This window comes from Megalops cyprinoides, chromosome 4 (assembly GCF_013368585.1).
Source record: "Megalops cyprinoides isolate fMegCyp1 chromosome 4, fMegCyp1.pri, whole genome shotgun sequence".
Classification (NCBI taxonomy): Eukaryota; Metazoa; Chordata; class Actinopteri; order Elopiformes; family Megalopidae; genus Megalops; species Megalops cyprinoides.
The window spans coordinates 31,321,526-31,345,665 of NC_050586.1; the positions used below are offsets into that span (position 1 = coordinate 31,321,526).

General features: G+C 46.2%; 1 protein-coding gene across 1 annotated transcript; it reads right to left on the bottom strand.

Moving 5' to 3' along the window:
• Positions 1-1,499: 1,499 nt before the first annotated feature.
• tmem161b (transmembrane protein 161B) lies at positions 1,500-22,707 on the bottom strand. The gene is made up of 12 exons (XM_036526803.1): positions 22,491-22,707; positions 14,467-14,570; positions 12,036-12,119; positions 9,901-9,998; positions 9,519-9,675; positions 5,342-5,493; positions 5,023-5,083; positions 4,780-4,920; positions 3,306-3,419; positions 2,630-2,804; positions 2,084-2,180; positions 1,500-1,993 (listed from the first exon to the last, which is right to left on the bottom strand). The coding sequence occupies exons 1-12, from the start codon at positions 22,491-22,493 to the stop codon at positions 1,722-1,724; spliced, it is 1,458 nt and encodes a 485-aa protein (XP_036382696.1). The 5' UTR covers positions 22,494-22,707; the 3' UTR covers positions 1,500-1,721.
• Between the last annotated feature and the right edge of the window lie 1,433 nt (positions 22,708-24,140).

Consider the following 24,140-nt stretch of genomic DNA (forward strand, 5'->3'; position numbering starts at 1 on the left):
AAGACAAATGTTACCAGCTAAGGGGTTAACCTGAAGGAAAAACCTACAGAACCGTTTTTAAAGAAACTTCTGGAAAAAAAAGAGAAAAAAGTACAGTAATCTCCTACTAAAATATTGAAACAACCAAAACTCTTTCCTTCATGCGATATGCTTATCTGTTGGTAAGCTGGTTGGAGACAATGCTCCGTGATATAACTCAAAAATCCAACTGCTGATAATAAAGTCACACCCTGGACTGCGACAAAGGCATCAATCTCCATCTGTGGGTTAATGCAAAGTTATGGCGACTGCAGTCTTCAGGAAATATGAAGGTCATACACACAGATGTGCCGACTGTGCACTGTATATTTACTCATATTTACTCAGTACTTGTGCGCTTTAGATTCTATTCTCATGCAAACCTGTTATCTAGCTGGATCTTCCTGAAAAGGTCTGGGTAATGACCAGTTCAACAGTATGACCAATTAGCAAAAAAGGATCAGACTTGGCACCTCTCCAAAATCATATATTTGTAACAATAATAATAATAGTAATAACAATAATGAAATGCACATGGAGTACCAGACTCAGTATCAGTGCAAACGTAGCGCTCTTGCACTGACCCTTGACTCATCAGTGGCTGCAGAAGCAGGCAGTGGGTGTGGGCAATGGAAGCAAAGCTCTTCTGGTGCAGTTTACAGTGATGTACTTGTTTGTTCTCTGACACGCGTGTTTGATCAAAATGCCCTTTCTTTGTTCTACCACTTTCCACAGGGGGCATCTGAGCCAGCGCGTACACATGTATACACACACACACACAGTCTCCCTCATAGCTATGCACGCATGGGCTATGTCTCGCTCATAATTATACGCACATGCAGACACACAGACACAGACACACACAGATACACACACCATGCCCAAGCAATCTCCTCCAGCATAGCGCACATCAGCCACCACCCCTTGCTCTGCCACTTACCAAGCTAAAAGGAGACAGATACATAGATTGTTCACTTCTTCAGTTAAATATGGCTCAGTATCTACTGGGCAAAAAAGGTGGAAAAAATAATTAAAGTATTATATTAAAAACATTTTTTTTTTTCGCATTCCATGGGTTCTCTGTCCATCCAGAGGAATCTAAATATATCCTAAATATATCGACGGTTCAGAGTGGTCTGTGCTCGGCAGTTTCTTTCCATTCCAGCTCATTGATCCTCCTGCTCTCTCAGCAGCCTGCCGCAGGCTGTTTGAAAGCGTGAAGGCCCAACTCCACTGACCTTCAGCTCGCTTGCTTAAACCTCATCCCTCCTCAAATCAGCAGTTACCTTCTTCTCTCCAGACCACACAGATCAGTACTGTTATTCTACAGTCTATAGTCTATATATATATATATATTTGAGTGTGTGTGTCTATATATAAGGAGACAGATAGATCTATACACACATATATAGACATACACAAACATAATATAGATTTATATATCTTTATGTTGCTATACTATTGAATTGTATTATGCTTGGTAATTCCATTGGGTTGTCTTTGCAGCAAGGGAAATAGAGATTGTCCCATAAGGAAGCACTGGAGATAAGAGGGAACTTTGCTGATGTGGCTGAGAGTGAAGGGTCTGGTGGTCTGCAGTCTTTTTTCTGTGTCTGAACCACACCAGGCTGAGCCGGGCTGAGCCGAGCCGAGCCGGGCCAAGCCAGGCCGGGCCAAGCCGGGCCGAGCCGGACCCCCCGCCCTCACGCTGCCATGAGATACTGGTGGTAGAAGAGGCCGAAAAGGGAGGTGGAGAAGAGGCATGCGGCGATCCACCAGGTGAGGAAGGACAGGAGGCCGCGGAAGAGCAGGGGCGTGAAAACGTTCCTGAGGCCCCCCAGGGCCATGGACAGCTGGGCCACTGAGGCCTGGGCCTGCTCCGGGGCGGCCAACGGCTCGGGAGGGGCACCGCCTCCTGCAGGGTCGGAGGGACAGGGCACATCCTCTTCGGGGTACACCCCCCAGGTGTGACCGCCTGTGCAGGTGACAACAGGGACCCCAGTCAGAAAGCTACACATATTTACAAGAGGTCAACAGGGAAAGGGAGGCATCTTGCTTAACTCACCTAGTGTTTTCAGTAGCAAGGTTGTGTGCAGCAGCATCACCAGTGGGGCCACGTACTGGAGAGCTATTACACACAGGTAATAGAACACTCGAGCAACCTGAGGATCAACAGGACAAGCGCGGCATCACACAGCTGACCCCAGGAAAATGACAAGTACGCTGATATATGAAAATAACATGCTGTTGAAAAGGAAATGATTCTCAGACATCTCCATACCCTAGTATATGCTGTGACTTCTATATGCGTTTCCATCACATTTTTGACCTGCAAGCGTCTAAGAGTTTGGTTGTGTGTGCTGTGCTCTTTGGAGTAGGAGGTTCTCATCTCTAACAGGGCTCAAATCAATCTACACGCATATCTAGTGGCTGGAAGGTCATCTGCGGTACATGGCAGGCGACAGGCGGGGGCCTCCCCATCCAATAATATCCATGGACATCCATGAATATGCATCCGTCACAAAAAAAGTACTTCACTATCAAACTGGGTTTGGCTGGTTCATTTCCTCCCGGGGGACGCTTCCGATTGGCTAGCCGAGCGACCACTCACCATCTTCTGCAGGTCGACGGTGCTGATGCGCCCCGCCTCCTTCTTCATCTGCGACACGCCCTTCTGCGCCAGGTTGAGGTAGGCCTGCAGGTGGTGCCGCATCATGGCCAGCCTCAGCGCGCACAGGAGCAGGATGGCCCACAGCCGCAGCGTGTCGTAGGTGCTCTCCGTCATCCTGACGCGGGACAGAGGAGTGTCACACGGGGGGGGGGGGGGGGGGGTCAGGGCCACAACGCCACCCCGCTGGCCCAAAAACGCCCTCCCTGCGCCAATCAGCTGGTGCCAAGCCTCGCCGCACAACTTTACATTGTCATTTAGCAGACAATCTTATCCAGAGAGACTTACATGGGCTACAGTTTTATCCATCTATTCAGCTGGATATTTACTGAGGCAAGTGTAGGGTCCAACAGCAGTTCCTTAGTCGGGAATCGAAGCAGCAACCTCTCAGTTATTAGACCTGCTCCCTACCAATACACTGCATGCTCCATGCACCACAGTTATGTAATAGAGAGAGGCACCCATTTCCCCAGAGTCTGTCTATCATTTTAACCCTTTAACATTCAAACAGTCATCTATAACATGCTCCAGGCTTGTGAGTGTTTGTATGAAGAACCTGTGACACCAGCGCACACAGGAGAAAGAACGGAAAGCGTCAGATGGAAAGAGAGAAACTTACAAAGGCACGCTTTCCTTCCCCAGGGTGGGGTTCATTATGTAGTCCTTGGTTATAGGCTTCACCCATAAGAGCACCATTATAAGAGGGGCCAGGAAGTTGATATGCAGCAGGGTCCTGCGTGAGGCACAGAGAAACAGCGTTACCAGAGGGGGAGACGACCTGCGACCATCAATGCACCGCGGGGTCGTTCTGCACTTCAGGACTCAAAGAGAACTCAACACAGGCTTCCATGTGTTTAGCGCCAAATTCAAACAGCTAAAAGACATGCTTTCAAAACACATCACAGTTCTGTCCATTACCTTTTTCTAAATATTACATAAATTGCAACGCTTTTCGTTTTCTTTCAACGAACAGTATTTGCTTCTCATTTTTTTCGTACAATAGAATTGTCTTTTGGCATCGGAAAAAGAAAAAAAAAAAAAGATCCCCCAATGCCTCCTGAAGCTTACAGAGGAACGTCACTGTCTCCGGCGTGGAAGGGGGGAAAACCATTTAGCCCATCCCAGGCAAAGAGAGCAGGGCTGGGGTGGGCTTAAGAGGTTGCGGAGGGAAGGCCAGACACATTTTGGAGAGCCGAGGATTGGGGGAGGTAATCCGGCGGGGGGAAGGGGGGGGGTTCAGGGCCGTGTAAGCCTCAAACCAAAGGTGAATGGGCCGAGCGAGCCGGCCGCCGCAAAGTGGATTATCGGCCGCGACAGTGCGGTCCGCCGCCGGGCCATGCCTCATGTTTACACCACCTGACGCGCGGCGAAATGGAAACCAGTTCCAGATGAAAAAATAATCTACTGCCCTGTATGCTCCCATATCCCATTTGGGACGCTTTTAGCAGGGGGCGGGGGTGGCGGGGGGGGTGGCGACTGCCACCGACGATCTGTGGGGTCTGCGTCAGTTCGTCCCTCTCCACCTCTTTTGCTCTGACCCTGTGCTTCCATTTTCTCTGTGCTGTGGTGGGGGCGGACCTGATGGGACCCTAAATGCTTCCTGAGGCTCATTTATAAAAAATGATCAGCGTTCTGACAGAGAATGTTCACAAGGACATCAATAGAGAATGATTAAATGTGATTAAACGTACATTTCTGCAATAAATGGACACTCATTTGAGGTTTTCCGGCAAAAATCAGTAAGTGTTCAAAAAGTAATATGTGAGAAATGCTTTGATTGGATATATAAACCTAATGAAAGGCCTTTATTCATAAGGGTTGAATTATAAACAGCAGGCATGTCCAGCCAAATGTTTCCTTTTTTCCCCTGCAGAAAGAAGCACCCCTGTTGCTTTTTTGAGTCACTGGGAAACACTTATTTTGAGACACAGCGATGCCCCAGATATTGAGCGCATTGAATTTCCCCTACCAGCCCCCATCAACAGTGCTAGGTCTGAGGGACAACTGATCTCAGATCAGCAGCATGCTACTGCTTCCTGTTTTCCCGGTACCCTCTTTGCTGTGCTGCATGGTCCGGGACCAGAGGCACTCACTGCGTGACTTTGGCCGTGGTCAGGGTGAGGGCGTCCAGGTGCATCTGGGCCAGCCGCAGGCCAGGAAAGGTCAGGAAGGCTCCGATCAGCGAGCAGAGGAGAGCCAGGATAAGCTTGAAGGTCAGTTTGGAGATCGGACCCCTGGAAACAGAACAGACCTCCGTTTCAAACTGTGCTGCCCCACAAGCTGACAACCTTCCGCAACCGCCATACCATCAGGAAAGCTGAACCCCCAGAACTTACTGCGACTCCAGACCTTGATTTTCAAGAAACTGCACGGCGCTTTCTGAAAAGTTAGCAAATCCTAAGAACACAAAAACAAAAAATCCTTTTTTAAAGGTGTGGTCAAATGCATGTTTGCTTGTAGATGTCATTAAAACGTTACTATAAAAAATACTGGTGTATATAAATATCACACTTAATGCATAACACAAATTGAATTTTCACAAACTGAATTTTCATTGGCATTTTCTTTTAAACACAGAATCTCTTGTTCATCACTCACGAGACGTGCATCTGAATAGATGCTTGGCCTCATTCTGGATGAGGGTTTTTGCCGTACCCGTTTCGAGCCCGAACTCCAGGTAGTTCTCCGTCACGATGAGAATGGCCATCGCCTTGACAAAGAAGAAGAAGGCGAAGGTGATGCAGAGAGACCTCTCGCCGCCTTCCTCCACCCTGAAGTAGTGGGCCGTCAGTGAGAACAGGACCTTTCTGGGAAATGCACAGCTTAAGGAAGGCTAACAAAAGAAAATGAACAACTCCAAAGCAGATGGGAAGAGGAACCACTGAAGAGAAACGCAGGGACAAACACTTTAAATCACAGTTTTCCATTTCTATATAAACCGAAAATAAAGAAATAATCCTCAATGAGGCCTTCCGTTGTAAACGCGACACTAAAAGAGGGAAGTAAAAGTCTATACGATCTCCCCACGTCCTCACTAAGAAGGGTGACCCTAAAACTCCACCGCCTCGTCTCTGCTCCCCGCTTCTGAAGCGTTCGGACGATTACAGGCTTTCTGTATCGGATTTTCTGCATCCGCCATCCTCCCGCTCCGCAGTTCAAAGCCTTCGCTGTAGGGCGAATTTGGAGGGGCTCGTGTTTTACTTTCCCCGCGCTTTCTTGCCTAAAATACACCCCCTGTCCGACAAACACAAGCACTTAACACCTAAGGGCCGGGCTGAAATGTAAGGCGCAGCACAGCTGGAGTGGTGTTAGTCATGCTAGGGTTCGGGTGAGCACGCCGACACCCGGGGACCGGAGGAGGAGATGGACAAGAATTCCACACCATTTATGAGCAGTGTTTTAAATTCATTTCTTCGCAATAACAGTCTTTATTTTCACATTTACGAGAAGCTCCGACAGCCCGGACAGATCCGGCCTCCTCAGCATCTGAATAACCCTATTCGACATTCCTCTTTGCAGCCCCCGTAGGTCCAAGTGTATCCAGGGAGGAACAGCATCCCATAATATTGCACGGCCAGATTACAGGATGCCCTATCTATCTGCATTCAGCACTGGGTGGGGGAAAAATAGAGTGATTTCTCTGAGCTCGGTATTAGGGGGATTACAGCAGGGGACTGCGCATCAACATTTTGCAGTTTGGAAGGCGCCCCGGTTTCACAGGAACACTGAGAATTCGAGGATTCATGAGGGGAAAAACCGGAAACAAGGAGAGCGAGTCTCGTTTTGTGTCACCTAACGAGCGAAGGGGTTCCTGCAGGTAATCAGGTTGCATCATAATATGGAGCTCATTGGGCATATGAAAATGCCACGATTGGAATATTACCAATCTAGAAAAAATTTGTGCCGACAAAAGTGTTCTGGGCACGAGTGTACGTAACATCTCGACACTGACCCCAAAAAAGGTCGAGACACGTCTGCCACATCTGTTTGGTGACGTGTCTCAGCAGAGTCTCGTTTCGCTCCCAGCAGAGCCTCGTCTCACTCCCAGCTGAGTCTTGTGTCACTGTCATTAGTCAGCAGCATCAAAGCCTTTACAAAGCTTTACTTCAGTCCTGACATGAGCAGCGCCCAGTTGCTGCCGTCAGTCCACCCATACAGAGGTATGAGCTCCCCAGGGGTGGAACGAACTCCCTGTCCTGCTACGGACAGCTCCTTCACCCCATTCCTTCAGACGGGGCCTGAAGACGCACCTCTTCAGACTCTACCTGGACTGACCCAGCACACAATTGCTGCCCCCCCATCCCCCCAATCAGTGCTGTCGTAAATTGCTGTGCTTTTTAAATTGTTTCTTGTTGCCACCTTTACCCTGACCCTGATTGCGCCGTTTGAAGTTGTTGAAGTTTGCTGTTTGAAGGTGTATCGTATTAGTTGCCCTATACGCTGTAATTGTACAAATCTGATAGTACTGTGTCCTCAAACAGACCTTGCTCTCAGCTGATAACTGTCTCATTGTGGAACTGTACACATCCTGTCCCCGTACTGTCGCTATCCTTACTGTATGCACTTTTGTCGCTTTGGATAAAAGCGTCTGCTAAATAAATAAATGTAAATGTAAATGTATAACCCCGCTCTCGTTACCCAGTGTCTGCGGGCTCTTTACAAGGGCCTGTAAAGGCATTAATGGCAGGGGGAGGGCGCGAACCTCATCATGGCCATTACACAGGCCGAGGACCACCCCCCCAAAACACCCGCCACCACCTCCACCACAGCTGCCACCATCACCTCATTAACTGCCGCTCTTTTAAAAGGGACCACAGTGAGTCAACCACCATGTTCACAGCGATACGCTGGATGGGACGAGGGAAAGAGCCGGGTGAGGCAAAGGCCAGCTGCTATTCCTCAAGGTGACACTCGTGCCAAGGGCAAGAGGGCGTTCATCCCGCTCTGCCGGGAGTTCATGCAAACCCTCGCCTCCCTCTGTCATGATCCTCAGTCTGCCGGCACCGCCGAAATCCGCTCCGTCCGAAATCAAACTCTTAAGGCTACCCAGCTCCACTCCGCTCCTGGCCGGAAATTTACCAAGGCATGGAGGCGAAGGAAATGAAAAACAGTGCTGATTTTACGAAACAGGGTCGAGACCCCTTTTTTTCTTTGAAAACGACATGGGGTCAGAGAGTGGGATAAACACACAGGGCACCGAGTGGTTCCCCTGTGCTCTTATTACTGTCACTAAAACTTAGAGCTCTGCTCTTTTTTCCTGCCAAAAATTACACAGCACATAGGCGCACGCACACTTAAGGCGGAAGCGTGATTATCAGAATAATAGGCGCACCATTACCGGCGCTCCGCTGCATTAAGCCTGTTTGTTTCGTGCATTAGTTCCGCGGCGTGCGGGGGAAGAGTGGACCCTCGCCGGATGGTAATCAGGCTGACCACCCCGACCAGAATGAGGTCCTGCAGCACGTTGTTAGGGTAGCTTTTCCGAGGCTCCTTTGACAAGTATAAATATAGTTTACACCACGGAGGGTGGATGTGAGCAATAGGAGCAGGGGCCAGGGGCAAGGTACTCTGGGAGGTTGAAATGAAGCTGGAATTGAGTGGGCCGATCATACGCGCGGCCGTATCATCATCTCTCGAGCGCCTCTTTTTTTTTTTTTCCCAGGTAAATCAGTTTGGTGGGGCGTGAAAATTGGGTCTTCAATTTTCTGCGGCAGGCAATCCGGCACCTTCCGTGGCCGCCAAACGTGCGCGCCCGGCGACGGCGGACTCTTAACGAGGAAGATTGAGCCCTTGGTCGGCGCCAGGGATAATGCTTATGATTTGGTGACGTGTTGGTGGAAGAAAGTAGCGGGTACGGGCCGACGGGGCCTGCCTCTGTAGTTAGCCGGGCTCCTCAGCCGGCTTTGCCACTTAATGCAGGCCACACGCTCAATTCAATACCTTCCGAGCAGAGAGAAGGCATCCGAATGCAGCCTAACAGCCTAAAACTCCCCACTGTACTTTAAACACTGTGGCAGAGGTACTGCTATCGAAAGCATCGATATAAATATACTAAATATATCAGATTATCATCAATTAGCAGAAGCACTTATCCAGAGTGGCTTTGGTTGCACTTTTATCCACTTGTACAGCTGGATATTTACCGAGGCAATTGTACCTTGACACAGAGTACAACAGCAGTGCCCCAGTGGGGAACCCAACCAACAAGCCCTGCTCCTTACCACTATGCCACACATAAATTATTCATAGCAATCACCATAAAAGCACCCCTGAAATACAAAACAAATATTGATTAATCATAAAATAAATGAAATAAATAAAATACAAATGTTTAAAACTGGCAATAAAATCATCTGTACCACACACTGTATCGCAACACTTCAATATATGACCCTCAGTAAACTTTTCCAGAAAACAGGCACGTTAGCCCAGCTTATTAGCGCTAGTCACTGAAGAAGTTACCGAGCTGTATGTTCTTTTGAAATCCGTCTTCCTTCCCTCTGCGTCCAGCAGAGGAAACAGCTGCTGTAGTTTCCCTGCCCATAAACAGCTTTGCCGAGCACCTTCATTGAACACATCTGCCAGGGTGGGCTTATCTCTGCCCTCTTTTCTTATGGTTAGCCACATGCTCCAGCAGGCCTTCTAATGGCTGAAAAGGGCCTTCCGAAAACATGAAAGCGTAATGCTGGGGTACGGCTTAGGTCTCCTCAGGCAGGAGACCAGGGCTGAAAGAGACGAGAAGGGAAAAAGGAGGGTGGGGGGTATCCTCGAGCCAGAAATCTCTTCCCTCTTCTCCCCCCCCCCAAACGTACGGGAGACTCATCAAGGATACATCACAAAAGCAAGGACCAGCAGGCACCACACCACGCTGATGTTCATCTCGCCGCTGGGCGCGGCCAGGCTGTAGTACAGCTCAGTAATGAGGTACACTATCGTGGCTGCCACTGTGAAGTCCACCAGCCACTGGAATTCTGGGAAGTAGTGCAGAGCTGAAACAGGGGGACATGAAATGGTTACAGTGGGGGAGGTCTCTGGTTTGAAAGTCAAAGCTTTGATGCTTCAGGGGTGGGGTGGGGGTTGTGGGGAGGGTTCCATGGGTGTAGCAGTGTGGATAAACCAAAAGAAAAAAAAAAAAAAAACATGCTGGATTCAGTCATGTCTAACCACCATCTTTGATTAAATGCAGTCATGGCGAATGGAGATTGGAGTCATACCTAACGTGTCAACTTCCGAGATGGACTTTGTCTCCAGCTGCAGGTCGATATCCTTGGGAATGGTCAGTGGCTTGTTGTCTATGTGTCCATTGTACTTCCTGTGGAAAATAAAAATACATCTTCACACAACTACAGCAACACCAGAGTCATATTCCTCCCAAAAGAAACAGAAAAATGGAGGGGGAGAAGACAGTTTAACTCCACACTCAGTTACAGTCATTAAGAGAGTCAGACTCCTCTCTGTTTTAACATGTCAAAAACCAACGACTGCATCATATGGAGACGTTGATACAAGGGAAATTGTCTAAAGTGTGAACACCAATTAAGAGCGAATACATCACCGCTCCCTTTATGCACAGTACGCCTGATAGAGGACCTGCCACATGAGGCAGGGTTCAACACCGTGGTCCAACATTCACAAGATACAGTCAGGAATGAAAATGTTTTCAATCTTCTCAAAGCTCACCGTCTTTGGCCCGCTCTGACTTTTCCCTCCTGCCAGACGGAGCCTGTGGCACGGACGCTGGCTGTTTTGCATATGAGAGAAAGCCCAGCTCATTATCTTAATGCCCAGATACGCCGGGACCGGTGGGGGAAGAGAGACGCCGACCGCGGCTGAACCGCGGGAGCATTTAATAACCGCGGTAAACAGGAAACATGAAAACCTGGAGTCGGGCTTTGTGTTTACCGTCATTATCCATTTAAAACCCTGCATTTTTAAAATGCATATCCAGCGCAGCAGATGAAAGCGGGATGTATGGGCCGGGGCAGCGCTGTCTTGGAACACCAAGCGCAGAACGAGCCTCCGAGTCCGGCAGCCTCTAGCTTGCGCCCAACGCCGTGGGGCGACCCACAAAAGCGCCGCTGCCGTTTCCAAGGGAAACCAAGTATTCATGTTTGCATTTTTTTTAACAGGGGATTAAAACAATCCTCACTAGGGCTAAAAAAAAAAAAAAAAAAAAGTAGGCCTAATGCTAACATGAGGCGGACTTCCCGTCGTCCACGTCTCCGCGTGAGAGGCGGCTCGGGTTTGCTCGGGGTTGAATGAGGATGGGCTGGGAGGTGGGGCGGTGCGCACGCCGTTGGCTGCACGGCCGGCCCGCGCCCCTCGGCCACCCCCGCGGGGGCCGTTTCTGGGACGCTGGCCCTGTTCTGCGGGCCTCCCTCAGGCAGCCCTCTCTGTGCCGGGTTTGCTCAGGCTGCGTGTGCCGGCCAGCCGGTGGGGCCGCTTTGAGGATAAAGTCCCTCGCTATGACACCATTACAACACACTGTCAGCATTCATCTCCGGGCACCTTGCTGAAAATCTCCAGGAGCACAAACCGCTACACACTAACAAAAGGTAAAATATAATAGATGTTACAACCGCACACTGGCAAGAGGCCAGAACTTAATCCTTTTTTTTTTTTTTAAAAGAAGGTTTTATTCAATTTGTGTGGTACGGAGCTTTAATCAGCTTCTCCACAGCACTCAAACATCAGGAAGAAAACACACACTCTACAATAAATGGCTATTACCTCCACTTGAGTTATAGTGCTAGATATCATATCACGTTGTGCAAAAATTTAGTTTGCAAGCTTAAAGATACTCCTTGTTCTATTGTTCTGTGTTCTTCTTTCTTATTCAGTCAGAGAGGATGTGAGAAAACACATACCCCTAACACAGACTTGTGGATTCAAGTCTTTCCTTCAAATGTTCATGTGTGTATTTTTCAGTGTGTATTGGTTATCAAATCAGCTTCTCTCTACATGATTATCTTGGTCTTTCAACACTCCTGCCTACAATATGATCAGCTGATTAGACATCTACTACAGAACCAGTCTGTCATCAAACAGCTTTGTACTTCGCTGTCCAGCCAATTGAGAAAATGACACAAGAACGGCGAGAGCCAAATTCCTTCAGCTGAGTTAAGGGGGTAAGTAGACAGTAGAGTATAAAACAACGACAACAAAGGGAAACTTCAGACCTCTTACTTCAAGGCACTAAGCGGAGCTCGTAAATGCATCAGCTTCATCTCTGCTCTGACACGGCTCTGTTCCGCGTCTGAGGAGAAGGCTGTTTCTTGTGTCTCGCTGATGAAAGCGGCGCGCGGCGCGTGGATCTGGGGTGCTGTCGGAACGCGCGCTCGCTCCCTACCTGTCTTTCTTGTTCTTTCCTTTCTGCTGCTTGCCGGCGAGGCTCCTCAGCTCGTCTTCTGTGGGATGCTGGTACCACCTCAGACTGCAAGAGGGGGGAGAGGTAACATCACCGAGTGAGCACGTGCTCTTCGGAAAGGAAAGGGGGTGAACGGAGACGCGTGCGGAGAGGGGAAGGTAAACAGAGAGATGGTGGTGAAGAGAGAGGGGAGAGAAGAGGGTGAGCAGAGAGAGGAGAATGCGAACAGAATGATAAAGGCAAGGAGAGAGAGGAGAGGGCGAGCAGAGAGGGGAAGGTGAACAGAATAGTAGGGGGTGAAGAGGAAGTGGAGAAGGTAAACAGAAAGATAGAGGGAGAGGGAGGAGAGGGCGAGCAGAGAGAGGTGAAGGTGAACAGAATGATAGAGGAGAGGGTGATGAGAAAGACAAGAGGAGAAGAAAGGATGGATACAGTGGGTTAAGTGGTGAGCAAAAACAATCAGCGAAAAGAAAAAGTGTTAGCCCAGAAGAGGGTGAAGGGAGAGGGACAGGAAAAGGGGTAGAGAGAGAAGGTGAGGAAGAGGATGAACAGACACCGAGAGGGTAAGGGAGAGGATACTATTAAACAAGTAAAGTTATTTGTTTTTTAAATTATTTTATTTATCTCATTTTTTACATCTATTTTTATTTTTTTTCCCCCCAGTTGAATTATATTGAAAGTTCAAGAAAATCCACCGTTAACCCTTTCGCACGCAACTCATTTTTATGCTATGCAGCGCGCGTTATACATGGTTCGTTATGTTTTCATTAGCGTTATTAAGCTTCTCATAGTTTTCAGTTAGCATTTGCTATATTTTTTATGTTAAATCGCTATTTCCTCAAAGCTAAAATTAGCTAGAATTTTTCCAATCTAGTGTTCTAATCCCACCCGTTTTATCATACGCGCTAAATGGCTAATCACGCCGGTGTGACCGTACACGCGAAAGGGTTAAAAAGACAAGTGTTTTTTTTTTGTTTTTAATAAAAGTTCAATAAATACATGATGTTTCCAAAGTCAATGAGTAATCGTGATCTCAATACTGACCAAAATAATCGTGATTACGATTTTTGCCATAATCGAGTAGCCCTACTTTGCAAATAAAAAAACCTACACGGTAAAAGTAAAAATTAAACATCTGCAGTTCAGCACAGGACAATTTTATGGATTACTACTACATGCAGGCTGTTGACTGTGAGAACAAAAGATGGGTCTCAACCTTGACTACCCTAACAGACGAGTGTCCAACACCACCGCATTTCAGCACTCAACAGCTCCGCTTGGGAGTGTGGGGTGAGAGTGCTGGGACTAAAACTGCCTCTTACACATCCCCTGCTTTCCAGGCCTCAGGTGAAATTCAAGGTAAGAGCAGTAAAGCAAAGTAACACTCTGTGTCCTTGAGCCTGGCTTTGCCTGCCGAGGAGGAGGACGTGACTAAACACAAACCAGAATGCAGTCTCAGGAGATTCATAACTGAAGCAAGGCCTTTTCATTTCGTATCATGTAAAGTAACCTAATGTTTAAACATTCCTTCCTTGACATCACTTTGTGGTTGTCTTTGAACAAAGTAGCAGCGCTAATTAACCCGTTCGTAATTACAAAGCGGTGCTCATGTGATCCTTAATTTACAAAAAAAAAAGCAGTGTTCATCTGATCATTAATTTACAAAACACCCCACAAATGCTACATGTGTCACAAAGTGCACAAAATCAACATAATTATATTCGCCGTAATTTCTAAGAAAGTAGCAAGAGCTTTTCAAAGGGACGGTTATACTGGCCCTTAAGGCGTAAACTTGCTTTAGAGCAGGCTTTTGAAGGCTGCTTCTCGCAACCTCCGCTAACTTTAGAGAAGAGCCACTCGTCACATGGCCGGCGAGGCTGGTGGGGGGGTTTTAGGGGACCGCTCTGCTTCCGTTTGTTGTTCGTGTTTATTTATTTATCAGTGAAAACTTAATTAGGGAACTCTCTGGAGCGACACTTCAGGCCCCGGCTTGGGCCGAACTTCTCAGAAAATATTTTCACAGCCCAAAACAAGCACTGATGAATTATTAAGGGTGTTCAGAGAAGCTGTTTACCGAGAAGAAGGAAAAAAAAAAAAAAACACGTATGGTGCTAATTAGAGGAAATGAGGCTAGCGTTTTATTTTCGCATACTCCTGGGGTCGCACCAATATTTGATGATGCCCTTTGGTTCCGGTTCTCCGTCTTAATGATGAATTCTTGAAATCCTTTTCAGCAGACAATGAAAGCGACTTCACAATTACAGTAAATACGGTAGTGGACTGTTGCATACTGTAAGCAGTCCCTTTAAATTAGATTTACTTTTAAATGAGGTTTAAATAAATTGTGGGGTTGTAAAATGAAAGTTAATACACACTACTGACTGACACTAATGTCTCCACAGGTGAGACTTACCTGCCACTGCAGAGTAGCCATCTTGCAAAGGAGTAGTGTGGTATTATCTTCTGAATGACACTGGCCATTACCATGGTAACAACCAGCTGCACACCGATTACACCCTGGCATAAATAAAAAAGAGAAAGAGTACTTTAAGGAGAACGGTGAAAGTTTTCAGTAACAAAAGAAAAAATATGCACTGATACTGGACTAAAATCAAAGACAATCATCAAATATCACCCTTTAAAATGTGACCTATATTCAAATTGAGTGTCATACTACAATAGTAAAAACAGTCTTATCAAACAGAGCGCGATATTCAATCCAGCCACCACGTCACTCCACCTTCAATTTTGTGAACTTCGAGTACTTCAACTCCTTTCTGAAACACCTGCACGAGTTTGGAGCACACTGAAAATAATACCAAATGAGCAATATGACAGACAGGGTGAACACAAAATGACTGGCACTCCAGTCATTTTATGATTTATGTATTTGTTTCTGTCACAATAATTAGTCGATATCAGAGAGAACTGAAGCCACTGAGGTTTATGAGGTTTTGGAGGTAAAGTACCGCAGGCAGTGTGACCAGAGTTCTGCCATGTCCCACAGACACTTCACTGCTAATCATGGCATGTGTGGGAGAATTGGGGGGGGGGGGGGGGGGGGGGGTTGGTTGCTTTCGCCAACAATTTCAGCTGAACAGAGGAGATTCTGCCAGGCTTGGAGTACGGGTAAAAAGGCACAGGTAGTCAAGTGTTCTGTTGTCACATGCTGAACGCAATTACACAGCAAAGCTGTAAACAAGGTGGCTGTCAGTCATCCATCAAACGCGCGTCCGCTAAAATACCACTTGGACCTCCGGTCTGCGAATCACGGCGTCCAAATGCGTTTCGCAGACACTTATGTTTGACCCCGTAAATATAACCTGGGCCGCTTCGTCCCCCTAAATGCATGCTTTATTAGGTTTAGCGCACGCCTACGTGGTGCGTTTCACTTTGGTATAGGAGCTACTATGACCCATCATACACCACTTATCCACTTTCACACTCGGTGTGCGAGTCTCTGTGTGTGTCTGTGTGCGGTTTGTGTTGTATTCAGAAGTCGTGAATCCTGGGTGCACACTGACGATGCCACAGGTATGGTTGCCATACATTTATATAGTACGGCTGCCATAAATTTGGGGGTTATGAAACTGACACTATTAAGAGGCACAACAGTAAAGATCAGGCAAAGAAAAAACAAAACAGATATTAAGGCTTCGTGTCTCTGCACTTCATCTCTTTTCTCCTTTATTCACTGCTTTTAGTTTCTTCTCTCCATTGAAAACATCGATTTTGTTCTTGGGTTTTTGTTTTTTTTTTGGAAGGCTCACCAACTGTTAACTCGCTAACTAATTTTCCGAGTCATGACGAAAGCTTTCGCGCCACATGCGCTCAGACGCTCGAGGGGGAAAATTTGATATGAGAGACAGGTAAAAGCAGTTCCCTCGGGATTATCTGAAAATATCAGGAAACAATTACATCACGCTCAGTAAGCCACTTACATCGCCATGGATCGGTCCCCCTGTAATTCAAGTGCGCTGTGATGAGAATTAGGCCACGGTTTCCGAGATAACCACTTAGGACACTCTTCTACTAGCTTTGTCTAGTATAGTAAACAAACACACCTACACACACTCTGCCGAGACCAGCATAATTCTTCCATTTGTACGCCCACATAAAAGCAAGCAAAGAGCCTGCTTTTCCGCACATTTAAGACATATGATTGGCTGCTGCAATAACAAAGAAGGGTGACCATTTTATTAGCAGCTTGAAGGAGGATGAAAACCTGTAAAATCTGCTGCCTGTGTTATAAAAGTGTGTATCACTCTGTCTGGCTGACAGTTCCGACAGAGAGGACTTACTGCTTTTGCCAAGACCAGCGCTGTAAGAGCGGTAATGACGGCCTATCGCAGGGCTTCTCAAACTCAGTCCTTGGGCCTGGCTAAGTATTCTGGTCTTCATCCAAACCGCAGACGCGGTTCCAAGTCAACCGAGTTGTTAATTTCGCTCCCCTGTGAATTAGGCCTTTACCGCGATCAGTCTTTTGAGGCCACGTTCTGTCACACATGCTTTACAGTTCCTGTCAAATGTGCCAGGAAGAATAACTATCCAATGCTTTTTTTCAAGGACTTGTCAATCAGTCAGATCAGATTTAATGCAGCTACTGCATTCGTTTCACTAATGCGGTGTGTTCAAATTCCTTTTAAACGAGGATTGCCACAATATACAGGTTAATTGTTTGATTGACTGACAGACGGGTGGCGTCACACAGATGTAACTCTGACGCACCTGAAGCTAGACGCCTAATTGTAGACTGTTCTGCAAACGGTAGCTTATCCATAACAAGCCAAACCTCCAACCTTCCATTTGGTTTAAATACAAAATGAGAGGCATTGGGATGCTTTATTTCAGCTGCTTTAATCAAGTGGGAGACTTGCTGGGACACATACTGACAGACTGAATGGGAGGCTCAAGGGTACCTGTGCTGTCATGAGCCGCCACAGGAGCCACCGGACCCAGAACAGCTGCAGGAAATGGATGTAAAACCCAGGAAGCCCCTGCCTTTTTCCCTTCTTTTCTGATTGAGAACCCTAATGTTACACTGAACCCCAACCCAAGAAGAACAAGAAAATGGAAGCTTGCTGTGAGGACAGTATGAGAGCCGCAGTATTCTCAGTGTTACTTCACAGGCGTGCACAACTGCTCACAATTTTACCAGATAGCTAACTTGCCTTGGGTTGAAAAACTTCCTTTGAGATTATGTTCAAAAACACATTACAACCAAGGTATGATCTAGTCAAATAACTCAGCCTTGATCTCCGCTGCCCACTCCTGCCTCTGGGGCACGAGCGAGGCCCCGAGTGAGATTAAACTGCCAAGCCAGCCTCAATGAGCAGTCTAAGACACAGTGGAAAAGGCAGAGGGACCATTAGCCCTAGTTCAGCTCCACTTCAGGCTCTGAAAATGGATAAGGCCCTACAGGGGTCAAGTACAAACACAGGGTACCGGAAAGAAAGGTTTCAACCCTCTATCACAGCAAAAGTACACTTTTGACTTGCCAAACCACCCTGCTCGTACGGCCTAACAGCTTTTCCATCACATTACACAGCAGTTCTAGCTGTTCATGCCAGAGTCAAGTCCTAAACTAGGCCTCGGCTGAAAGTGGAGGGCTACTTGGAAGCTTAATTCAGGTTGCACCGCTGCGTTCTGCTTTTTTAGTGTGACCTCTCCCTGTTCCTCTCCGATATGGAGTTACACGAGGACGTGATGGCAAGCCAAGCGCTGTTTATCAGGACCTGGGCTGCAGAGTGGGAATTCCTCTGATACGCGTGTCCTTCAGATAACACCCTGGGGAGAGCGATTGCAACCTCTTTCCAGCCCTGAAATGAGGGCTTCCTGAGGTGGAGGAACTGGGACAAAAAGCCACACGGTCCCCCACGTCTTCGATGCCCCAAAGCTGCCAGCACCGGCAAGAGGCCCGTAAGTACAGGTTAGGCCTCATCCAGCCATCAGGCTATGAAACATACGGAAGCAAAAAAAAAAAAAAAAAAAAGGCAATATAACAGTTGCATTAATTTGTCATGCCTTTCAGGTGACCTTTATGCATCTCAGATTAAATGAACGATGGCTGCCGAATCCCATTTTAATACAACTCCTAACTGTTCTCAAGCAGGGGCTTGACAGTCAGTAGCGGTTTCCACTTAGCGTAGCTAACGTAGCTGCCTCACTTTCGTCTCTCTTCCTCAGCAGAGACATGTCCCTGAAGAACTCACAGGCATACCCTACAATCAGACCTACTTTATTACCATTTTACACTGCTGTGTAACTCAGGGCTCAGCACAAACACTGCCCGGCTGCTCTGGATGTCTAAGACATCGACACTGCAAGTGAACAGACCATTTGAATATTCTTTATTAGTCAAACCTAAGGGCCCACATCTTTCCCAAGCAACTAACTGAAGCACTCAACAGCTAGTGAACCACTGGGCGACTGATCGCTGATCAGAGTGTAGAACAACTACACTCTGTCAAAATCTCAGTGATAGTGGCCAACAGACACCAAGACCACAACCAAAAGAGCAATTCGCTGCAAGAAACATTCAGTTAAACAAATGGTCACCATCATTAAGAAAAGCAAATTATCAGGCCCCTTCACAATTAACACTGGCTGGTAGAGCCGGTTTCACTTTAACACCCCCCCCCCCAACCCCAACTAATGAATGAAAAATAACCAAGGCTGAAGCTAATAATAATGCCATGCCCTTCACCTCAGATGTAAATTAGTTTGCTTGCATCTTTGCAAGCATTAGCTCAGCATAATAAAAAAATACAGCAGGTTATTAACGGAACAGTATATCACACCCAAAATATCAAAGCAGTGAGGTGCTTCTGCTGACACGTGCCAAAAAAAAGACAACAACAACAAAAAGATCTGTCTGGCAAACTAGTAGGCTTGAAGAGTGTAATTTCTTGAGGAGGAGAAACTGCAGCAGAGAGGTATTTCCAACATGTCATTATCGCTTCCCGCCGCACTGGCAACACCAAATCCCCATAAGATCCATCAGCACTCGGAGTTAACCCAGCTGGGTGTTTAAGAATGCATAAAGAAGCATCCGAGCGTTTCGCTCTACCCCTAGTATGACAACACAGACAAACTTTATTATCGGCAACGGATATAGTCGTACAACAAAAACGAAATAAGGTCATAAACATGTAGGGGAGAGGAAACGTAGGTGAAAAGGCAAGCATTTCACCGTTTCTCCAATGTGCATTTTTATTGGCTAATTTTAGCGTTTTTTTTTCCCCCTCCCCACACCGCCTCCCACCTCGCCCCCGCTGATGCGGCACTACTGCAGCAAGTGCAGTATTCTTTAAATACACACAGTAATGCAAGAAGAAAGTAATTTTCTTCCCTGATTCCCACATGAGCACAGAGGATTTTAGAAGGATTTGGCAAAGTGTCGTTTTCTCAAAAGTAATGTGGCGTGCCAGGGCTGCCGGTTCCCGATGACACAGAGTAGGCATGGGGTAGCCGCCAGCTACCAGCTCCCAGCTCCCAGCCATGACGTGGTAGGTCACTAGCCTTAAAAAAGCGGCCAATACCTCACACAAGTCAAAAAGGAGAATGAGGGGGGGTGCATTTAAGTGAGCACCCCCCCCCCCCCCCCCCACCAAACTGAAAGGCTTTCATAAACCGAACTGTGGTATCAAAGGATAATCAAAGCAGTGGACTTTCGGCTGAGCCCCGGCGTTGGAGAGTGAAGTGGCACGCTGTGTGGGGGACTAGGACGATCCTTGTGGGGACCAACATGGTGACCAGAACCTCCCAGGGTGGGGTAAATTAAACCAGCATGGGGACACTTATCTGTCATCCCCCGTGACCTCAAGCACACAGGGGCCAAATGAGGATGGAGGGGGGCCGAGGGAGATAACCACCACCCCCCTGAGTTCAATCACTCCACTTCCATCCTCCTCATGTGGTCTTCTTGGGGGCAGAAAAAAAAAAAAACACTACACTACCACTCAAGGTGAGACGGTAACAATGTAACCCAGCACAAAAACCGCTTCTTTGTGGTTTGATGATAACACATTTGTTAAAACGGTTTGAAATCTATTTGTTTAAAGCATTACGGCATTCAATATTAAATGCATTTTGCTGTGGAAGAATAAATACAGCGATCAAAGACTGGGTTTACAGCTACGTTTTCTTTGCATGACTGCCGGAGGTCAGATATGAGGACGTTGATAAGTGTGCGACAGCAGACCAGCGGCGCTGCTGAAAGTCAAAGCCATCTTGACTGTACAGCAGGTGGAGATCAAAATGATCTTTCAGGTCAGACTTCACTGCCTAGATGCACCAACTCAGACATAAAGGGTCAGGCTTCAGATATGGAGATCTGGATCTCTGTAAAAAAGAGCCTGGAGACTAGAAGAACTAGCCCGGAGCACAGAAATACCAAGGTCTGTCCTCAAACGACTGACTGCAAAGGGCCAGAAACTTTACTGGGCGGGTTTGAGATCTAACCCACTGCCTCACAACAGCGAAGGAGTCCAAAGCAAATGTCCAGTCTCATTAGTATAATAAGGACTAAGAAATGCAGTGTTACAAAATCCTGAAATTTTCCAGAGCATGCCAGACACTCACCTTATTCATTAAGGTATGTAACTGTACACTTAAAACCATTAAACAAGGACTCAATCATCCATCCCTTACCATAACAACAGGCATCTCTAGCATTGCCAAAAAACAGTTTAACTGGGTCTTTCAGCCTGAGTGAGAAGAGAATTCCATTTGTGCTTCAGTTTGCTTGTTAACCTCCACAAATACACACTGTAAAATTGGCTATAACATGCAACCTGTGAGGGAAAGTTCTGTTGCTGAAGTGTCAAACCTCAAAGCCCACAGTCCAAGGCACCGCACTGATCTCCTCCTGCCTGCACGTGCCTCCAGTTAGGCGCAAAGGCAAACCCCTGCGTGTAAAGGTGAAGGACCTCAACCATACAGGCAAGCTGCTGAATCCACTCACTCTCATCCCACAGGGCTTGAGCTACACATTCCCAGCCTACAGAGGATGCTTCCATTTTCTTGGCTTAATGTCAAAAAAAAAAAGCACACTGACACTCAACAGATGGAAATGGAGCTCCAAATGCATAGCACTCTAAGCCTCTCCAGGTTTTACTGGAGGCTGGTCAGTATACTGAGTGGAGGGTACCCATTGGTGGCTTCCACTTAGTATATGTACATGGTTTCAGTAAGACCCAGAATGACTCACACTGCTCTACATCTGGAGTGCCACTTGCATTGCTGACTTTGTTGGGACAACAAAACCAAGCAATCAAAGCCCCTGCGTTCAACTTAAACATGCTCATATTGGCTTCACTAGTGATACACCTAGGAAGGCACCGTGTACTCTGTGACCTCTAAGTATGTTTCCTCAACACACAGTTTCACAGTTGCCCATTGACTAGAATCCTCAAATGTGGGTGCAGCCTACTCTCATAGGCCTTTAATGACCTCAAAGTGGCAGCTAGCCAGAGTATTTTATTGTATTTCGAAGCTCTTCTTTTATATTGCTGAACCAACACATCCATAGAGACTAAGTCTCTCTATATTTGTGTTTTTCAATAATTTGAGGATCTGACTCTGAGCGCTTGTTTCATCAGACAAACAAAACCGATGCCAATACTACCTACACACCTTCAGGAAGTTAACAGGGTATAGGGTCTACTGCTACTTGCTATTAACAAATAATGGCATTAGACACCAACCTGCTAACACATACTAAAATATTTGCTTATCATAAATCGAACCAATGTGTTGTCTGCAGTGTAACACAACGAGGCATCAGTTGTACATACAGTGCAATATATTAGTTCCATTCTGTAATGTTAGCTACATATGCATCTGTGTTATTGCAGATTATCATGACAGAAAGCACACAGACAGGTTTGAAATGCTAAAGCTTTGTTGTTCTATGGAGGGCATTCCGAGGTCACGGGAGGAAGCTGTTGAAGCAGTATGCAGGTGAGACACACCTCCACACGAGGTTTAAATGTCCTTCACAGTTAATCACAAATTTCCTCTAAACCACAGTCAGCTACGTGCCAAGATGGCTCACGCGTATTAGTCTACAATATTAAACCTACTTCGATTATTAAATCAAACGTCATCTCACAAACTAAGGAACCAGAGCTAGGTAGCTGCAACAACGTCCTAAGATGTGTCACAATCATTGATTGGTAGCTAGCTAACAAGTCAGCTAGCCAGCTACGTGAATGAATGACAGCAAATATGGTTAATGCCAACAGATGAAAGAAAAAACACAGCAAGCCACACGTTCTCACCACTTGCAGTATCATCGTAATTTGCCATCTAAACATCGTAGCAAGATGGATTACCAAAGATGGCTAGGTAGCTAGCTAACTACATACATACAGGTAGAGCTAGCTGGCCGGCTAGCTAGCTAGCTAACGCTGGCTACATGCTATGAATACTCACCATGTTGTTGTAGTTCGAGAACACTCTTTAAAACCGACTGTCACACTGAGCACCCAGAGTCGGAAATCAAGCGGCTCGGAGCACATATGCCTTCTTGACGTTGGTAATATTTAAGAGCAATACGTTTTATCATTCAAACCCCTCCTCCGTTAATTCTAATTCGCAACCCATTCAACAATTGAGCCTACCTAAGCTCCACAGTGTTTTCAACTGCTGAAGCTAGAGGTCACGCTAAGACTCTTGGTACTTAGCCGGCCGTTTAAGTGCCTGTTACGCTGTTGCAGAGCGGAAGAGCGTCTTGTCGCATCAAACATACAGATTATTATATTTAACTTCAGATACGTTTATAAGTAACTAAATACACGCGATAAAATATAAATTTGTTTACAAATGGGTTTTTGTTAATATTATCGTTTCATTCTCTCGATTTATAGTCAGGCAAATATATGGCGTACACTGGGTATCTGAAAGGACCCCGCTGTCAGAAGCAGAGGGGAACACATGTGACTTTCTTCTGCCGGTTTGTTAACTGTTAAGGATCACCTTCATGTTACATTGTATTGGTAAGAGCCTTCTAGTTGGGCTGGAAAAACGCATAATTGTATTTTTTCCCCCAAACAACCTGGCAAAAATAAATAAATAAATATTTGGGTTTGGGGTAAGTTATGGATTTATTGTGGTCTATAGGTCATTAGGGTTGGAATCACCAAACTTGATATCAGCAGTGGGCTATAATCTGTAACTTTAGAGATTATAGAGAACGTATTCTGCTCACCATCTGAATACTTTACATGATGACCAGATCAACATTTGAAATGTGTTATTATGTAATGTATTTATTATTATTATTATTATTAGTAGTAGTAGTAGTAGTAGTAGTAGTAGTAGTAGTAGTAGTAGTGGTGGTGGTGGTGGTTCTAGCAATACAGATAACAGATAAAACCTTTAGAATTGTATGATGTATTTCTTTTATTGTCGCCAGCTGGTTCTGGTTTGCATTGGTATCTGTCTTAAAATTTTGGCTGTGGAAAAGAAAAAAAAAACACATCATGACATTGGATGGGCCTATTTCTTGTTCATCAGAGCATTAAATAATGTCAAAACATGCTCATTATTGGTGTAAATAAACTACCATATCCCCATCCTGCTTCAGGTCAAAGGACACAGATGACATTTGTTTATAATAAAACATATCTTTTACTCTTTTGTTTTGCTTATCACTGTAACAGTGAAAATTAATTTAGGCACAAAATCAACATGTGCAGCCATCTTTCAGTCACTACAGAAAAAAAATTATTGATGAGTGTATGAAATGTCATGTTGACCAAAATGTGCGGTGGTTGACGGAGCTATTCATAAGGGTGAAGATGTTAGGAGTTCTTGAATAATGCTGGGGGCCACACAGACATCATCTTATATGTGTTTTGCAAGCACAACATCCACCCAGTACTCTGTTTACAGTACAGCAACCCATGAGAGCTATATGCCCAGGTGTAAATACTGACACGTGGGCACTTAGCACGTTTGTCATTGGTCCGCTGGAGTAGATGCTATTGTTGCTAATGTGGAAACAAATAAATTAATGACTTGCTACATTTACCAGGTGTCATTGAAATGAGGCCATCATTAGAAGACAATGATAGATCTGAA

Bases quoted from the DNA above. Each gene is read 5' to 3' on its own strand.
- tmem161b (XM_036526803.1), bottom strand. The intron at 5,494-9,518 runs GTATCCTTGATG...TGCATTTCCCAG, and splicing joins CTGGTCCTTGCTTTTGTGAT to AAAGGTCCTGTTCTCACTGA. The intron at 3,420-4,779 runs GTGAGTGCCTCT...TGCCTCACGCAG, and splicing joins ACCACGGCCAAAGTCACGCA to GACCCTGCTGCATATCAACT.